Source organism: Heterocephalus glaber, unplaced genomic scaffold, assembly GCF_053883595.1.
Source record: "Heterocephalus glaber isolate CG9 unplaced genomic scaffold, H.glaber_assembly_v1.0 deba00000122, whole genome shotgun sequence".
Classification (NCBI taxonomy): Eukaryota; Metazoa; Chordata; class Mammalia; order Rodentia; family Bathyergidae; genus Heterocephalus; species Heterocephalus glaber.
Window position 1 is genome coordinate 71,604,787 of NW_028258138.1, and position 18,248 is coordinate 71,623,034.

The 18,248-nt window shown below is 41.2% G+C and overlaps 1 protein-coding gene across 2 annotated transcripts in view; it reads right to left on the reverse strand.

The window, feature by feature from the left end:
* Window positions 1-2,728: 2,728 nt before the first annotated feature.
* Hcls1 (hematopoietic cell-specific Lyn substrate 1) overlaps window positions 2,729-18,248 on the reverse strand; it is a 32,834-nt gene continuing 17,314 nt past the window's right edge. Inside the window, exons 6-14 of one of the 2 annotated variants that reach the window (XM_004835629.3) lie at window positions 17,896-17,950; window positions 7,147-7,257; window positions 6,580-6,635; window positions 5,883-5,952; window positions 5,072-5,283; window positions 4,444-4,545; window positions 3,741-3,966; window positions 3,526-3,591; window positions 2,729-3,323 (exon numbers count right to left, since the gene is read on the reverse strand). In XM_004835629.3, coding sequence (XP_004835686.1) covers window positions 3,187-3,323; window positions 3,526-3,591; window positions 3,741-3,966; window positions 4,444-4,545; window positions 5,072-5,283; window positions 5,883-5,952; window positions 6,580-6,635; window positions 7,147-7,257; window positions 17,896-17,950 — 1,035 coding nt within the window. In that variant the 3' untranslated portion in view covers window positions 2,729-3,186. The remainder of the gene's footprint in view (window positions 3,324-3,525; window positions 3,592-3,740; window positions 3,967-4,443; window positions 4,546-5,071; window positions 5,284-5,882; window positions 5,953-6,579; window positions 6,636-7,146; window positions 7,258-17,895; window positions 17,951-18,248) is intronic. The other variant, XM_004835630.3, reaches the window with a different exon arrangement.

The window sequence follows — 18,248 nt, forward strand, 5'->3', positions numbered from 1 at the left end:
ACTGAAAACTACTAGACACTGAAATGGGAAAGAAGGAAGAGAGTTCTCCTCCTATCAGTTCCATGTGTTTTTAATCTGGCCTTTCCTACACAGAGAAATAAGAATCCCAAACTCCAACATACATATATATATATATGAAAAAGAGACAAAGGGGAACTACAGACAGATAGAGATGAACATCAAGGGCTATAGTTGCATGTATGAGAAGCAGGATACTAGAGAGACAGGTGTATGAGTGTGTGTGTGTGTGTGTGTGTGTGTGTGTGTTGAAGAAACACCGAGGAGGGCAGAGGGCTTTCCCTGTACAACCTGGGCAGGTGGGGCAGCCCAGGTCCAGGAAAGCAGTCAGGATAGAACTCTGCTCACACCTGCTCCATGTGTCACACTTCCAGCCTCACTTTCTTCTCCTAATTGCTGCCTTCAGAGCAGTACCACATTGATCAACATCACTAAACACATTTTATATGATTTTTAAATTGTCTGTGTTGCTGGAAGCCAGTGCTGCAGGTATCCTCGGTCCCTAGGAAGAAGTGCATTTCACAAGGCATGTGCAGGTGTAGCTAACGGAGACCCTTTTAAAGAGGCTGAGTTAGATAGATGGTTTGCTTCACAAGGTGAAGTTTCTAGTGAGCAGAGTGGGGAACAAGTGTCATCTGATAGAGGCAAGAGAGCTAGATGTGACTTCAGATTAAGATGCCCTCGAGGAGCTGGGCATTGTGGGGCACACTTGTAATCCCAGCATTCTGGAGGATAAGTCAGGAGGATTGCAAATTTCAGTCCAGCCTGAGCAACTTAGTGAGATCCTATCTTAAAATAAAAATTTATAAAAGGGCTGAGGATGTAGCTCAGTGGCTTGCCTAGCATGTGCAAAGCTCTGGGTTTGATCGCTAGTACAATTTAAATAAAAAGAAAGAAAAAGCACCGAAGGGGATGAAGAGGGCTGTGCTGCAGGAGTAGAGGCTGGATAAGGAGACATGTAAAAGCAGGCCCGTGATGAGTGTCACCATTGAGAAAGGCAACCAGAAAGAAAGAAAGAAAGAAAGAGAGAGAGAGAGAGAGAGAGAGAGAGAGAGAGAGAGAGAGAGAGAGAGAGAGAGAGAGAAAGAAAGATGGATGGAAAGAAAGAAAGCCATAACTGAGACTAGCCAAGTGTGAGGGTAAATTTTTTTAAAAATAAATTTTATTTTACTTTATTTTATCCTTCTTGCGCTCAAAGCCCCTCCCCCTCCCTATGTACAAAACTTTCTTTCCATTTTTTTCCTTCTATTTTTACTTTTTTCCTGTCCCTTTCTTCCTTTCTCCCTCATGAGGGTAAGTTCTTTAGAACTGAGCCAAAGAGGACCTGGGGCCTTAGCAGCAGAGGGATCTGGAAAAGATGTTTCTGTTTTGCAAAGAGAAAATGAAAAGCAAAGTGAGAAATGGAGATGTATCAGGAAAACCATTCTAAAAGTCTGATTTTTGTGTGATATCAAATCAAACAAAATGAAGAAGGATATTGCACACATCCATAACAACTTGTCTCCATGTCCTAGAAATCCCAATGTTTCTAGAAGAGGACATAAAATCTGTTTTGGACTCTGGAAGGCTAAGTGAGCTTGGTCTAGTGAGCTAGGTAAATCTTGTGAGCTAGGCCTAGAGATAGACTTGTGATTCCCTGGCACAGAAGTCATTGTTGAAACCCAGGTGTGGGGTGTGTGTGTGTGTGTGTGTGTGTGTGTGTGCGTGCATGTGTGGTGCGTGTGTGCATCTGTGTTGAAGAAACACCAAGGAGCAAACTTGGAGCCTGAAGCACTCTAGACACACAAGCATCTCACCAGCTCTATGCAGCCTGAGCAACTATGGGTCTCACCCCCTAATCCTTGCCTTCCTTGATGCCAATGCCTTCTCTGTCTTTGAGAGCTGGAGCCAACTTTCTATACTGGTAACAGCACAGATGTCTATGTCCTTCCAACCAAAGGTGCCCTACACCAAATCCCTGGCTTTTGTTTTGAGTGTGCTCTAAGATCTCCTATCTCTGGCTGTGCTGAAGCTGAGCACAATAGGCTGAGGCTTGATGAGCCCACCTTGCCCTGGCACCTTATTTTCCCTCACTCTCATATTTTGCTTGGTGATTTGCTTTGCCCATCACTGGCTGTCCAACTATCCTCTCCTCTCTTCCTATGTCCTTTGGCTTTGGACCACACAGAAGCTCCCAGTACTACCTCCATCCATTCTCTTTCTTGGACTTTGATTTTAGTCACCCTGCTAGAAGGGAGCCCAGACTGGCAAAGGCCACTGTCTCTGGCTCTAAATCCTCTCCAACCTCATCTGAGTTTGTCCTCCTTTAGCTTTAATATTTTCTGATGGTCAAATCTGCCTATTTCTCCTTCCTATCCTATAATTTGTGCTTCTTCAAGAGTCACCACATGCTGAGAGAGTGTAGTCATTAATCCTAGGCAGGTGACCTGCCTCACACAGCTTCTAAAGCCAGCAGAAGTTGAATGGACACCCGGTCCCCTGCTATCACACCTTACTGCCCTTCCATAGGCAGGTCTGTTTTGGACTGGGATTAAAGTGGAGCCAAAAGAAAAGGCCTACCCATTGACATTCAGGATGCCAGAGGGAGGGCAAGGGGATGGCCAGTGGTAAGAGGGAGTCATCTGGATGTGCCTAGAGGAGGAATGGAGAATTGAAGCCATGAGGGACAGGGCCATTGAAGGCTGCACAAAAAGTACTGTTTACATCTGCATAGAGGTGAGCAATTGTCCTACTTTATTTCCAGTATTAGGGCTGAACAGAGAGAAGGTTCAGAGATAACCTGCAGGGATGAGAAGTGGGCTAAAAGCACAACCAGGAAAGCCAGACAGTCTAGACCTACCTTCCCAGTTAGGCAAACTGGGGAGCCTAGTTCTCACAAGGGAGGACACCAGAGTTGGGATGTTACTGGGGACATTCTTGGGGAAGGAACCAGGACCACAAGATAAATGTCCTCTAGCTCATGCCTGATAGGACCCTGAGGGGAAGGAGACCCCCTTTCCTCATGCTATCTCCACCCAAAGCCCTTCATAAAGCAGGAGAGGGAAGTCTGCCCAGAACTGCAGGTAACACATGGTGTCTATCAGACACTTGCAGCAGGAATGGGATTGGGTGGAGGCTCAGCCACTATGGACATAGGAAGTCATAGTTGCAGTAGACAGTGAGGGCCAGTTACTGGAGGAGCTTGACATAATTTGCAGGGAAGAGTCCAAAGTGACCACGACAACATCCCCGCCACCAGCCCTCATCCACCATCTCAATGTCAGTGATGATGTCATCTGGATCAAAAGAAAGCTCATCACTTCCCTCTGGGGAAAAAAGCAGAGAGAACATTAGAATGCTTAGCTGGGAACCCCTCCATGTTTCCCCAGGCCCACTCTAAGCCTCAGGGAAGGAAATGGGCCTGGCTTTCCTCTTAATGTTAAGCCCTTCCCTGACTCACAGAATCCATCCCCCTCTCTTGGATCAGATCCTCCAGGCACCTGGCTCCTTGGAGCCCTCCAAACTTACCTCCTTGGTAATCATACAGGGCTACAGCTGAGATCCCCAGAGCCCCAGCCTGGCTGCCTGATGATCCTGCATGGTGAGAATACAAACATGGTCTCACCAACATCGTGAAGGCAAACAGAGATCCTACAGGGCAGTGTGGGAATTCCTCTTCTTCTGCTCTCTTAGACGGGACCAAATCTAGATGCTTCTCTCCAATTATCACCACCACCACTCACCAGCCTGGGTGGTAGGAAAAGAAGAATCCTCAGGCTCCAGCACATCTTCATAGTCCCCTTCTGCCTCATCATCACACCTGTCTATCCCCTCAACATCCTCATAGTCATTTTCAGGCTCAGGCTCAGGCTTGGGCTCAGGCTCAGGTGCTGCTTCATACACTGGCTCTTGCTCCACTTGGAAGTCTTCTGGAGCCCTAGGGGGCAGAGCTGGGGGCTCCTCATTGTCCTGAAAAGAGATAGAGTAGAGCAGGTGACTTCCACTCAACAGAAGTATTCAGTGGAGGCTTTGTGGGGGATCTCTAAGACCCCACCATCTTTACAGCCCTACTGATTATGCCTTCCCCCAAGAGCCTCTCCTTAGGAACACAGTCCATTGCCTCGCCTGCATTTCCAGCCTCGCCACAGCCACCCCTCAAAACACCTACCTAGAGTTGATGGGAGAAGAATGTTAAAGGTGTAAGGGGTGTGGAAGGCATGTCAGAGTCCTTGGAAGACCAGGAAAACATGAAAGCTAAGGCCCCTTGGGAAACAGAGCTGAGAGAACCAGCTGTCCTACTTTGTTGAGGATGGGGCAGAGTTTTCTAGAATGCAAGACTTTCAGAGCTAAGACCATAACAGTACCAGGCAAACCAGGATGGTTGGTCATCTATACCTAAAATATAGGAGTGGGGTAGGGGGCAGAGAAGGTCTGGGCATTGCTTACCTCCAGGGGACCCTGCCTTGTGGGCAGGGAGGGCACTGGTTCCCTGCTGGCTCTCACAGGCTTAGGCTCTGGTGGTGCATAACTTTGTGCTGGAGGCCAGGCCTGTGGAGAATGAAGCATCTCTCCAGCAAGCACTGTCTTCATTCTAACACATATCAGGAAACCCCTCCTATTCTCTGCCAATCCAGATGGAACTCATCCCTCAAGATTGGCTCCAACCTGAAGTGATAGCTCCTTCCTCAGTTCCTGCAACCTCAGTTCCTGCTGGTGACCTGCCTTCTGTTGTACTGTATAAAGCCTGTTGTTTATTTTTTCTGACAGTCTGGTATATGAGCCCAATTACACAATCAGACTCAATCTTCCTGCTTAACAGGAGAGGCCTTTGCTTTATTTTCTGCCCATTTTTTTTTTTTTTTTTTTTTGAGACAGGATCTTACTATGTAGTTCAGGCTGGCCTTTAACTCACTGTGTAGCCCAGGTTGGCCTCGAACTCATGGCAATCCTCCTTCATCAGCCTCCTGAGTGCTGGGATTACAGGCCTGTGAAACCACACCCTCTCGCCATCATTTGAACCCCTTAGATCTGAGCAAGAGATCCTGGGTGCTGATTCTGGAGGCCAGGTGCTTACCTCTGAGGAGATTTTCTTGGGCAATGGGGCTGGCACCACTTGCTCTTCTACAGGTGCTGCTGGCTGCTGAGCTTCAAGGTGCATCTTCACCACGGCCTTACGTTCCTGTTGCTGCCTGGCCATGTGCTGTGCCTTCTCCTCTTCTTCACACTTCCTCTTCTCCTCAGCCATGGACTCAAATTTTGCCTTCAGCCCACGGGCACCACTGGAAGCTGCAGATATAGACAAGAAAAATTAGGATCTTCTTGAAGTAGGAGAGGAGTCGTGTTTGAAGGAGGAAAAATCAGTTAATATCCAGGAAGAGAGAAAATGTGGAGGGAACTCCTGGAGGGGAAGATAAGGAGGTAGCAATGGAGGACCATGGGGATTATAGGAAGATGGTTTGGCCCTGAAGCTCAAATTTCCATTTGGTCTGTCTGTGTGACCTCAGATTCATGTCCTTCCTAAATTATAATAAGCCTTGGTGCCCCAACCAGCATCCTTTCCTATCCATTTTCCTTATATCTGTATGCCTTCTAGGCACCACCATGCTTCTAGCCACCACCAGCTCCTGGCCCTATCTTCCCTTCCCAAGTAGTTTCCCACCCCCCCTCCATGTTCTTTGCCCCCATTTTGTTCCCTGACACTACTCTATCTCTCTGTCCACTTGACCTTACTTTTCTAGGAGAAAAAATCTGGCCAGAAGTGTGGCGATCAAGTCATTCTCAGCTGATCTAAGTAGTTGAAGGTATGTGGAAGATAGTCTCAGGAGAAAGGGTAGGAAGGGAGAGGAGGCTGACAATCATAGAAAGAGTGAATCATTGAGACTCACCAGCCTCTGTGGGTGTTGTCTTCTTATAAGCTGTGGTTGGGGCCTCCATCTCACTGAAGCCAACAGCGCTCTGCAGGTAAGAGAATGGTATGTGTGGTGTGGGGAAGGAACAGGAGTGGTCATGATGCAGAAGGCAGTACTGGGTGTTGGGACCATTGTAGAAGGCATCCCTTAACTATTTGGTGCTCAACAGTAGCACAAGCTTCTGCAATTTTGCTTTGTATCAGGGAAGGGTAAAGATATTCTCACCTGATGGGCTCAACTCTCCTTTCTAGAAGCTCAATGTACTTAAAATCTCATATCTCCAAGCCCAGCTGCCTAGAATGTAGCAGGACCCCTAACTAACGCAGGAGGGACAGTTAATGTACAAGAGGAAAATTGCACGGGACAGAAAGAGACTAAAGACTTGGTCAAGCAATGCCAAGCAATCCGTGAAACTTCACATCTAACATCACCTTCCCCTGGGGTTTATCTCTCCTCTCTGTCTCTCCTTGCTGCCCTATACTCTCCTCAGTTAAAGCTCAGGCTTTGGAATTCATGGCCAGTAGATGCTGAAGACAGTCAATGGGAGAGTAGGACCCCAGCAGGACAGGCTCAGGGCACCTAGCACACTGGCCCATCCTTCCCCAGCATTGCCTCTCACTGTTCTCTGTGCATAGGGAACATTTCTCGAGACATGGATGTCCTGATGTTTTACCTTATCCACTCGGTCCTTCTGGATTCCATACTGGCCACCAAAGCCTTTGGCATAATCTGTAAGAAAGTTCTGAGAGTCAAACAGGAAATTAAAATGCTGGAAATGGGTGGGTAGAGGGAACAGTGGGGAAAAGGATGGGAAGACAGGACTGTGGAGGACAGAGAGATATGAGAGGAAAATATGGGAAGGAGATATGGGAGAAAGAGATATGGGAGAATCAGAAACAGAGGCAGGGTCGGAAAAAGAAAAAAGAATGAGGAGGAGAAAAGTTAAGAAAGAATGAGGAGAGAGATGGTGGGAGGGAAAGGAGACAAGTGATAGACAAGAGAAATGTAAAAGAAGAAATAGGGGGAAAAAGGACAGGCCTCCAGCCAATTTCTCTGTGTTGCTGTGTGTGAAGCAGAGCCTGGGAGACTCCTTCCTCTTCTGGCTTTTAATCCTGCTGTTGTCCTCCCCACCTGCTCCCACTTGTCCCTCTGTCCCATTCTGCATCCGGTCAGCTTCCAGGAAGGAAGGAAGAAAGGTCCTAGGCCACTCTGTAGCCTCCCTCCTCCCAACCCAACTCACCTTTCTGGGACTCGTGTTTCTCCGTCTCTCCCTTGTAGTCATATCCCAAGGCTGCTTTGTCCCTTTTATCTTTCTCCACTCCATAACGGCCACCAAAGCCCCGAGAGTAATCTACAGTTAAAGGGGAAGTTGTGAGAGCCCACTCACAGCCCACATGAAGGTGCTGGAGAAGAGAGAAGTCTGGAGGCAGAGTAATAAGGGCCGGGAGTGAGCAGGCCTCAAATACAGGCCTGGCTTAATTGAACATGGCTCCTTCTTTTCATCTCCTCCCATGCTTTCACCCTAACATGAGAGGATCACTTCAACGCCCCCTCCCTACCGGTTTTTTCAAGGAAGGGACAAGTCTAGAAAAAGTGGGAAGAGATTGGCAAAAAAAAAAAGAACATATATATATATATATATATATATATATATATATATATATATATATGAAATAAACCTTTCCCCTATTCTGATATAAACAGAGAGATGTCAGCTAAAATGTAACAATTTCTTAAATAGTGAAACTCAAAAGAAAAGAAGAAACTTTTGACTCCAGAAAGATTAAGATGCAACAAGCTGACTATGTGTGACAGTAGTTGTGAGGTGACACCACCAGGAATGTGAGAGTGTTTTAAATTCTGCTTTGAATAAGGATCAGGATTTAAAGCTTGGGGTTCTAATTTCTGTACAATAATGGGTGAAGCAGGGAAGTGGGGAGCTAGAAATGAGATTCTGTCTAGTCTTACAAAAGAATTCTAGAAAAGTATTCACTTGTCCAGAGAATGGTGAAGGGGATTATAGTTTGTTCAGCATTTGATAAGGGGAAATTTAATTGTGAGATTTGGAAATTTTGGATCTTATACCTTACAGAGGTTGAATAGGAAATAAAGGAATCATATAAGTGAGTTTATGCCAATAAATTAAACAACATAAGTAAAAAATTTCTTGAAAAGCACAACATGCTAAATTGACTTAAGAAAACAGAAAGTCTAAATAGACCTATACCTATTTAAGAAATTGAACTCAATAAAGAAAAAGAAATTTTTGGACCATTACTATTAGCACCTCCAGAACTAAGCCAGGAGTACAGGCCAAATTTCTTTATATTAGGTTCTTACCCAACTAAAGGTATTTGAAAGTCCCATAAAACAAATATCCCTGTCCCTACTGAAGTAAGTTCACACACAAAAAATAAGAAAATAAATAACTACTAAGGAAAGGAGATTAGTCAAGCAGAATTAATCCCCAAGAACTGAAAATGATACAATATTTGAAATAAACTGCAAAATTAATATGTTTAAAATAATTAAGAGCTTAAAGAAGGTAGGGTGTCTTATCATGAAAACAATAAGACATTATGGAAAAAGAGCCAACAGATTTGGAATAGAACCAAAGTGAACTTCAAGAAATGAAATTACCTCAAACTGAAAATTTTAATGAGCAGGCCATACCACCACTGCCAGCTCAGAGGAGGTGAGCCACATGGGTGCCAACAGCACCCCCCACCAGCTGAAGTGAGAAGACATACAAACAAGCCTCAACACCAGACTCCCAGATCACCTACAGCAATCCCAAAGGGAAACAAGATGGAACACTGATACTCAACCACCTGGACCCCCTGAACTGGCAACAAAAGAGGATCTGGAAAAAATGAAGTCAGAAATAATTTCTCAGACAACAGCAGAGTTTGTGTCCATAGTGCAAGACATGATTAATAAATCTAGAGAGGAGCTGAGGAACATGATGAAATCCCAACATAGGAAATAAACAGAATCCATAAAACAGATGCAAATAGATTTCCACATTAAAAACTCCACTGAAAGTCTATGCAGCAGAAAGAGCCAGTGTGAGGACCAAATTTCAGATATAGAAAATAAGATTGCAGTTAGTGACCAGGAAAAGAAAAATTTCTTTAAAATTGTAAGGGACCACAAGAAATCAATCCAGCAGCTGCTAGTTGATGCAAAGAAGAATAACATAAGACTGATTGGAGTCAATGAAGAAACAGGAGAGAGTACAGATGACATAAAAAAACTGTTCATAGAAGTGATGGCAGAAAACTTCCCAAGGAGGGGAAAAAAACTGGACATATAGATAAGGGAAGCATATAGGAGTCCAACTAGCCTTGATCAAAAAAAATCTACACATAGGCATATTATTGTTAAGATTCCAGAAACCCAACAGAAGAACAAAGTTCTACAAGCATTTAGAGAAAAGAAACAAATCACATACAAAGGAAAGCCCATCAGAATCACAGCAGACTTCTCAACACAAACCCTCAAGGCAGGAAGAGCTTGGAGTGATGCATTCCAAGGCCTAAAGGAAAACAGCCTCCAACCCAGATTGATGTACCCTGAAAAACTATCTTTCAAAATTGATGGAGAAATAAGATACTTTCATGATAAAGAGCACCTTAGGAACTTCATGAATTCCAAACCAGCACTCCAAAAAATTTTAGACAATATCCTAGGAAAAGACAATGAGGATCACAACCTCAGGAAGCCCAGCAGAATGAATCCATTGGGAATTACAAGAAATTAAACACAAAGGGGGAAAATCCAACAAAAAGAAAAAGTCATGACAATGATAAGTCAATACGTATCAGTTATAACCATCAATGTAAATGGTCTCAATTTACCAATGAAAAGAAATAGAGTGGGGCAGGGGAATTAGCTCAGTCATTCCACCACCTGCCTTGCAAGAACAAGGTCCTCAGTTCAATCCCTGGTACCAAAAAGAAAAAGAAAAAGAAAAAGAAATACACTGGCAGAACGGGTCAAGAAGCAAGATTCAACAATGTGCTGCATATAAGAAACACACTTAATTAAAAAAGAAACTCATAGACTGAAAGTAAAAGGGTGGAAAACAATACTCCATGTGACAGGAACCCAAAAAAAGCAGGAGTAGCTATCCTCTTTGCAGGTTAAGTGGATTTCAAACCAACACTGATTAAGAGAGACAAAGAAAGACACTACATCCTTTTAAAGGGAACAATCCAACAGGAAGAGATGAGAATCATAAATATATATGCACCAAACACTAGTGCACCCAACTATATAAAACAAATACTAACGGACGTTACAAATCATATAAGCACTAATACAATAGTAGTGGGGGACCTCAATACCCCACCGTCGCAAATAGATAGATCAACTAGACAAAAAAACCCCAACAAAATACTAGAATTCAATCAAACCCTTGAACAAATGAACTTAATAGATGTTTAGAGTGTTCCACCCCACAAAATCAGAATAGACATTCTTTTCAGCTGCACATGGGTCATTCTCCAAAATAGACCACATGCTCACTCATAGAACATATTTAAGTAAGTGCAAAGGAATTGAAGTTATCCCCTGTATATTATCAGACCATAGTGTGAAGAAATTGGAGATCAATAGCAAAAGAAACTGCAAGAAGAAATCATACAGTTCCTTCAATTAAATGACAATGCCAATACAACATATCGAAATCTATGGGACACAATGAAAGCAGTCTTATGAGGGAACTTCATAGCAGTGAATCCTCATATTAGGAAAACAGAGTGAGCCCAATTAAACAACCTGATGCTGAACCTCAAGCTCCTAGAAAAGGAAAAGCAGGACAAATTCAAAGCTGAGAGAAGGGAGGAAACTATAATGATCAGAGCAGAAATCAATGTAATGGAGATTAAGAGAACAATACACAAAATTAATGAAGCCAAGAGTTGGTTCTTCAAAAGAATAAACAAAATTGACAAACCCTAAGCCAACCGTATCAGAAAGAGGAAAGAAAATCCCCCAATCCATGCAATTAGAAATGAAACGGATGAAATTACAATGGACCCAGCAGAAATCCAGAGGATCATCAATACCTACTTCCAGAACCTATACCCCAATAAGATGGAAAACACAGAAGAAATGGACAGATTCCTAGATACATATGAATTACCAAAGTTGAATGAAGAGGACCTAAAAATCCTACATGACCCAATATCAACAAATGAAATTGAAAACATAATTAAAAACTTACCAACTAAGAAAACCCCTGGTTCTGATGGCTTCACTGCTGAATTCTGTAAGACATTTAGAGAGGAACTACTGCCACTATTGTTTAAACTCTTCAATGAAATTGAAAGGTAAGCAATACTCTCAAATTCATTCCTGGAAGCCAGCATCACTGTGATCCCCAAAGCAGAGACAGACCCAACTCAAAAAGAGAACTATAGGCCAATCTCACTAATAAGCATAGATGCAAAAATCCTACATAAGATACTGACAAATAGAATGCAGAAGATCATCAAGAAGATCATACACCCTGACCAAGTGGGATTCATCCCAGGGATGCAGTGATGGATCAACATATGCAAATCAATCAATGTAATACACTATTTTCACAGAGCCAAGGACAAAAGGACAAAAACCATATGATCATCTTAACAGATGCAGAAAAAGCATTTGACAAAATCCAACACGTACTTATGATAAAAACGTACAAAAATTGAAATAGTCTCTACCTCAATCTGATAAAAGGTATCTGTGAAAAACCAACAGCCAATATCATACTAGATGGTCAAAAACTGAAAGCCTTCACACTAAAATCAGGAATAAGACAAGGATGTCCACTATCACCACTCCTGTTCAATATAGTTTTGGAAACATTAGCCACAGCAATTAGACAAGAGAAAGAAATAAAAGGAATAAAGTTAGGAAATGAAGAAGTCAAATTGTCATTATTTGCAGATGACAGGACACTCTATATAGAAGACCCAAGAACGCCACCAAAAGTCTTCTAGACTTAATAACCAAATTCAGTCTAGTAGCTGGATACAAGGTCAACACACAAAAATCAATAGCTTTCCTCTACATGAACAACAGACTCACTGTGACAGAAATAGGGCAAACAATTCCTTTCACAATAGCATCCAAGAAACTGAGATACCTAGGAATCAACCTAATAAAAGAAATCAAAGACCTCTTCTCTTAAAACTATAGCACTTGGAGAAGAGATATTGAAGATGTTTTCAGAAAATGGAAAGTTATCCATTGTTCCTCGGTAGGAAGTATCAACATAGTGAAAATGGGCACACTTCCAAAACTGCTATATAGATTCAATCCAATCCCAATTGAAATCCCAGCACCACACTTCATGGACCTTGAAAAAACAATTCAAAAATTCACTTGGAACAAGAAGAGACCCAGAATAGCAAAAGCAATTCTAGGTAACAGAGACATGGCAGGGGGTATCACAATCCCCAACTTGAAACTATACTACAAGGCTACTGTGATAAAACAGCATGGTACTGGCAAAGAAACAGACCTGAGGACCAGTGGAACAGATTAGAAGATGCAGAAACAACTCCAAAGACACTCAACCACCTCATCTTTGACAACAGAGCCAACCACCCTCACTGGAGGAAAGAGAGCCTCTTTAATAAATGCTGCTGGAAAAATTGGGTTTCAACTTGCCAAAGATTAAAACTAGACCTGTATCTCTTGCCACTCACTAAACTAAAATTGAAATGGATTAAATATCTAAATATTAAGACAAATGCTGAACTAGCTGGAACAGAGGTTAAGTAGAACTCTTGAAGACATTGGTGTAGGAAAAGATTTTATGAACAAAAGCTCAGCTGCAAGTGAACTAGCACAAACAATCAACAAGTAGGATCTCTTCTTACTAAAAAGCTTCTGCACAGCAAGAGAAACCACCAAAAGTGTGAAGAGACAACCCACAATGTGGGAAAAAATTTTCATCTGCTGTTCCTTAGACAAAGGTCTACTATCTAGAATCTATAAAGAACTTAAAAAAAATCAGACCTCCCAAATTTAAATACCAAATCCAAAAATGAGCATCTGAAATGAACAGACATTTCTCAGACAAAGAATTAGAAATAGCAAATAAACATATGAAAAAATGTTTAACATCACTGGTCATTCAAGAGATGCAAATGAAAACAATGCTGAGATTCCACCTCACCCCAGAAAGAATGGGTGCTATCATGAAATCCATCAATAACAAATTCTGGTATGGTTGTGGGGAAAGTGGAACACTGCTCTACTGCTGGTGGGAGTGTGGACTGGTGCAACCACTGTGGAAATTTATGGACACACCTCAAAGAACTAGGACTGGAAGTCTCATTTGACCCAGCTATTCCCCTGCTGGGGATCTTCTCCAAAGAATTAAAAGAATCATACCACAGTGATATATGTGCACCCATGTTCATAGCAGCACAGTTTGTAATAGCTAAAACTTGGAAACAGCCCAAATGCCCATCAACTGGAGACTGGATAAAGAAAATGTGGTGGTTTTTTTTTATAAAATGGAGTACTACTCAGCCATAAAAACCGAGAAATTAGAGATATGTGTAGCTAAATGGATGCACATTGAGTGGTTACTCTTAAGTGAAATAGATAGGATACACATGTGTAAATACTGAATAGTTTCTCTAGTGTGAGAAACTGGAAGTTTAAGTAAGGACTAAATGGTATAACAGATAATGTGAAATAGGAAGCAAATTGGCAAAGGGGAAGGGGAAGTGAGAGGGGTAGGGAAAAGAAAAGAAGGGAATGGAATTAATATGAGAAAATGAAAAAATGGAAACAAAGTCTTTGTAAATAGTGAGAGATGGAGGGGTTGAAGGGAGGGCAGGGAAAGGGGGGAGAAAATAAGAACCAAGAGAGATTATGTAAAGGTGCAAATTTCCAATGATGAATGTCATTATATTGTATACCTAAAATGTACCAATAAAATTAAATTTTAAAAAAACAAGTAAAAAAATTTTTAAACGAGAAATTCAACCAATAATTAGCTATAGCTGAGGAAAAAATTAGTGAACATATCATAGACCCAAGGGAATTACCCAGAGCACAACATAAAGAGATAAGGAGATAAAAATAAAGCAGAGAAACTAAGAGATATTAGAAGAGAATGAAAGGACCAAATATGCATCTTATAGGAGTTCCAGGAGAAGGAATAAAACCTAAGATAGGAAAGGAACTATTCAAATAGAAAATGCCTGAGAACACTCCATAATGAAGTTCATGTTGGGGGCAGGAAAAGAGTAATAGGTCTCATATTGGATAATAGAATAGACTTAAAACCTACACACATATCAGAGAACAAATAATAATTCAGAGACCTTTAATAATTTTTTGAAAAGACAGAGACAAGGTATGTTATCTACAAAGAATGATGATTAGAGTGACACAAGAGAAATGCCAGAAAAATGGAATATCTTCAAAGTGATGAAGGGAAAATAACAATGAAGAATGGTGCAAAATAAAGACATTGTTTAAAGACTGGGGGTGCTTTCATAAACTCTCACTAAAAGAATGAATAAACCATGTACTTTAGCAAGAAGGAAATGGAAGAAGCAATGGGAAAACAATGAAATACAATAAAAAAAACAATGAGCTAGGAAACTGGTAGTTGTTGGTCAATTTAAATAAGCATTCACTGTGTAATAATGGATAACTGGGGGCAGGTTAAAAACAAGATAGAGGCTGGGGATTTAGCTCAGTGGTTTAGCCGCCTGCTGCGCAAGCACAAGGACCCGAGTTTGATCCCTGGTACAAAAAAACAACAAAACAAAAAAACCAAGATATAGCCAGTATACCAGACAGCAATAACATGGAAGAATGCAGAAAGAATTCAGTTAAAATATTCTATGTCTTCTGTATTATTCAGGAAGAAATAGTGATTAGTTTTAAATTTAAGTCAGAGATACATGTTATACTTTAAGGATAACCTAGAATAGAGGAGTAGCATGCCTTATTTTTAGTCATTATAGGAAAAAAGGGATTAAAGGAAACTTGACCAATCTCATAGAAAGCAATAAAGGAGAAAGAAAAAGGAAAGCACAACTGGAAATAAAAGTAAATAAAAGACACACATGTGTAAATACCGAATAGTTTCTCTAGTGTGAGAAACTGAAAGAGTAGAGGATTAAAATGAATAATTGATAATGTGAAATAGGAAGAAAAGGCCCAAAGGGGTAGGGGAAGTGGGAGGTGTAGAGGAAAGGAAAGAAGAGGAAGGAGAAAATGGAAACAAAGTCTTTGGAAATAGAGAAGGGTGGAGAAGTTGAAGGGAGGGCAGGGGAATGGGGAAAAAATAAGGACCAAGATGCATCATGTAAAGGTACAAGTTCCCAGTGATGAATGTAAATGTATTATATACCTAAAATGTAATAATAAAAGAATTTAAGAAATAAAATAAAATAAAAGCTTGACTTAACAAACAAAAATCCCACAACCCTCTCAATATAGAATTGAATATAGATTTAAGTATCCTTCTAGAATAACAGAATAATGAAAAAATGTATAGGTGGTCAAAAAACTGCAAAATTTTTCAATGCAGAGTTTAATGAAATTTCTCACAAAATGCTTCTATATACCTGGGCAGTGTGTAATTTTATACTTAATTTTTTTTTATAATAAAGACTCAGATATAGGACTTAGTATTATTTATTAGACAAGTTCCTATTAATAATGGTGCATTTAGGATGACATGATACTCTATACAGATGACCCAAAAAACTCTGCCAAAAGATTTCTAGACTTCATAACCAAATTTGGTAGAGTAGCTGGATACAAGGTCAACACAAAGTCAATACAAGGTCAACACAAAAGTCAATACCCTTCTGTACATGAAAAACAGACTCACTAAGAGAAGAACTGGAGAAACCACTCCTTTCACAATAGCATCCAAAAAAATTAAAGACCTAGAAATCAATCTAACAAAAGAAATCAAAGACCTCTACTCTGAAAACTACAGCACTCTGAAAAAAAGACATTGAAGAGGATATCAGAAAATGGAAAGATATCCCTTGCTCCTGGGTAGGAAGAACCAATATAGTGAAAATGGCCAACCTTTCAAAACTTCTATATATATTCAATGCAATCCCAGTTGAAATCCCAACAGTATATTTCACAGAACTAGAGAAAACAATCTAAAAATTCATTTGGAACAAGAAGAGACCTGGAATAGCAAAAGTAATTCTAGGCAACAAAGCCGTGGCAAGGAGTATCACAATCCCCAACTTGAAATTATATTACAACACCACTGTGATAATAACAGCATAGTACCGGCAAAGAAACAGACCCGAGGATCAGTGGAATGGATTAGAAGATGCAGAAACAACTCCAGACACACTAAGCCACCTCATCTTCAACAAAGGAGCCAAACATCCTCAGTGAAGGAAAACTAGCCTCTTTAATAAATGGTGCTGGAAAAATTGGGTTTCAACTTGCCAAAAATTAAAACTAGACCCATATCTTTCAGCATGTACTAAACTAAAAATCAAAGTGGAATAAAGATCTAAATATTAAAACAGAAATATTAAACCTGCTGGAAAATAGGTTAGATGGAACTCTTGAAGACATTGGTGCAGGAAAAGACTTTATGAATGAAACCTCAGTAGCTGGGAACTAGCACAAAGAATCAACAACTGGGATCTCATCTTATTAAAAAGCTTCTGAGAGACAACCTACAATGTGGGAAAAAAACTTTACCAGCTGTTCCTCAGAAAAAGGACTACTAGGGCCAGGGATTTAGCTCAGTGGTTCCGCCGCCTGCCTTCCAAGCGCAAGGACTGGAGTTCGATCCCTGGTACCAAAAAAAATAAAAAGGACTACTATCTAGAATATATAAAGAACTTAAAAAAAATCAGATCCCCCAAATATAAAGACCCAGTCAAAAACTGGGCATCTGAAATGAACAGACATTTCTCAGACAAAGAAGTAGAAGAAGCAAATAACCATATGAAAAAATGTTCAACATCACTGGTCATTTGAGAGATGCAGATGAAAATAACACTGAGATTCCACCTCACTCCAGAAAGAATGACTCGTCTCATGAAATCAACCAATAACAAATGCTGCCTGGGCTGTGGGGAGAAAGAAACCCTTCTCCACTGTTGGTGGTAGTGTAGACTGGTGAAACCACTGTGGAAATCAGTGTGGAGATTCCTCAAAAAGCTAGGATTAGAGATACCATTTGACCCTGCTATTCTCCTGCTGCGTTATCTTCCCAAAAGAATTAAAAGCATCATACCACAGTGATATATGCACACCCATGTTTATAGAGGCACAGTTTGTAATAGTTAAATCTTGGCAACAGCCCAAAAGCCCATCAACTGGTGAGTGGATAAAGAATATGTGGTGTTTTTTTTTTATAAAATGGAGTACTACTCAGCCATAATGAAAGATAAACTTGAGACATTTATAGGTAAATGGATGTACCTTGAAGCTATATCATAAATGAAATAAATAGGACACACATAAATACCAAATTGTTTCTGTAGTGTAAATACCAAAATGTGTAAATACCAAATTGTTTCTCTGGTGTGAGAAACTGAAGGTGTAAATGAGGACCAAAATGTATAATAGATATTCTGAAACAGGAAGAAAATGTTCAAAGGGGAAGGGGAACTAGGGAGAGGGGCAGGGGAAAGAAAAGAAGAGAAAAAAAAATTGAAGGTAACAAGGAAAAAACAGAAACAAAGCTTATGTATACAGGGAGGGGTGTGGGGGTGAAGGGAGGGCAGGGAAATGGGAAAAAAATAAGAATCAAGATATATCATGTACAAGAACAAATTCTCAACAATGAATGTGATCATAAGATATACCTAAAATGTACCAATAAACTCAATAAAAATTTTTTAAAAAGTAAATAAAAGAGTGGGAGCTGGGCAGTAGAAGCCAGGGGAGCTGAGGGAGGCTGCTGGGAGGTGGAGACCGAGCAGGGCAGTGGCCAGTGGGGTAGTGAGGCAGACGCACAGTTCCTTGCCTTTCTGAGATGCGTGCTTCTCCACTTCTCCTTTGTAATCAAAGCCCACAGCTGACTATAGAGAAGAGAACAGAGAGCTGGTTAGAGTAGGAGCTGACAGCCCCACTCCGCACTTACCCTTACTCCCCCCTCCTCAGCCCCAAAGGTGGTATGCAGGGGCTCAGGGGTAGGTGCAGAGGTTTAATGCGGAAACAGTGCCTTGATGTTGGTGTCAGGCAGTGGGCTACAGAGCAAGGAGCACAGGCTGTGGATGTAGACAGTTCTAGATCCAAACTCCACCTCCCCATTCATAGTTGTGTAGCTTTAGGCAGGCTCCTTAATGTTACCAAACACTGGTCTCTTCAAAAAAAAAT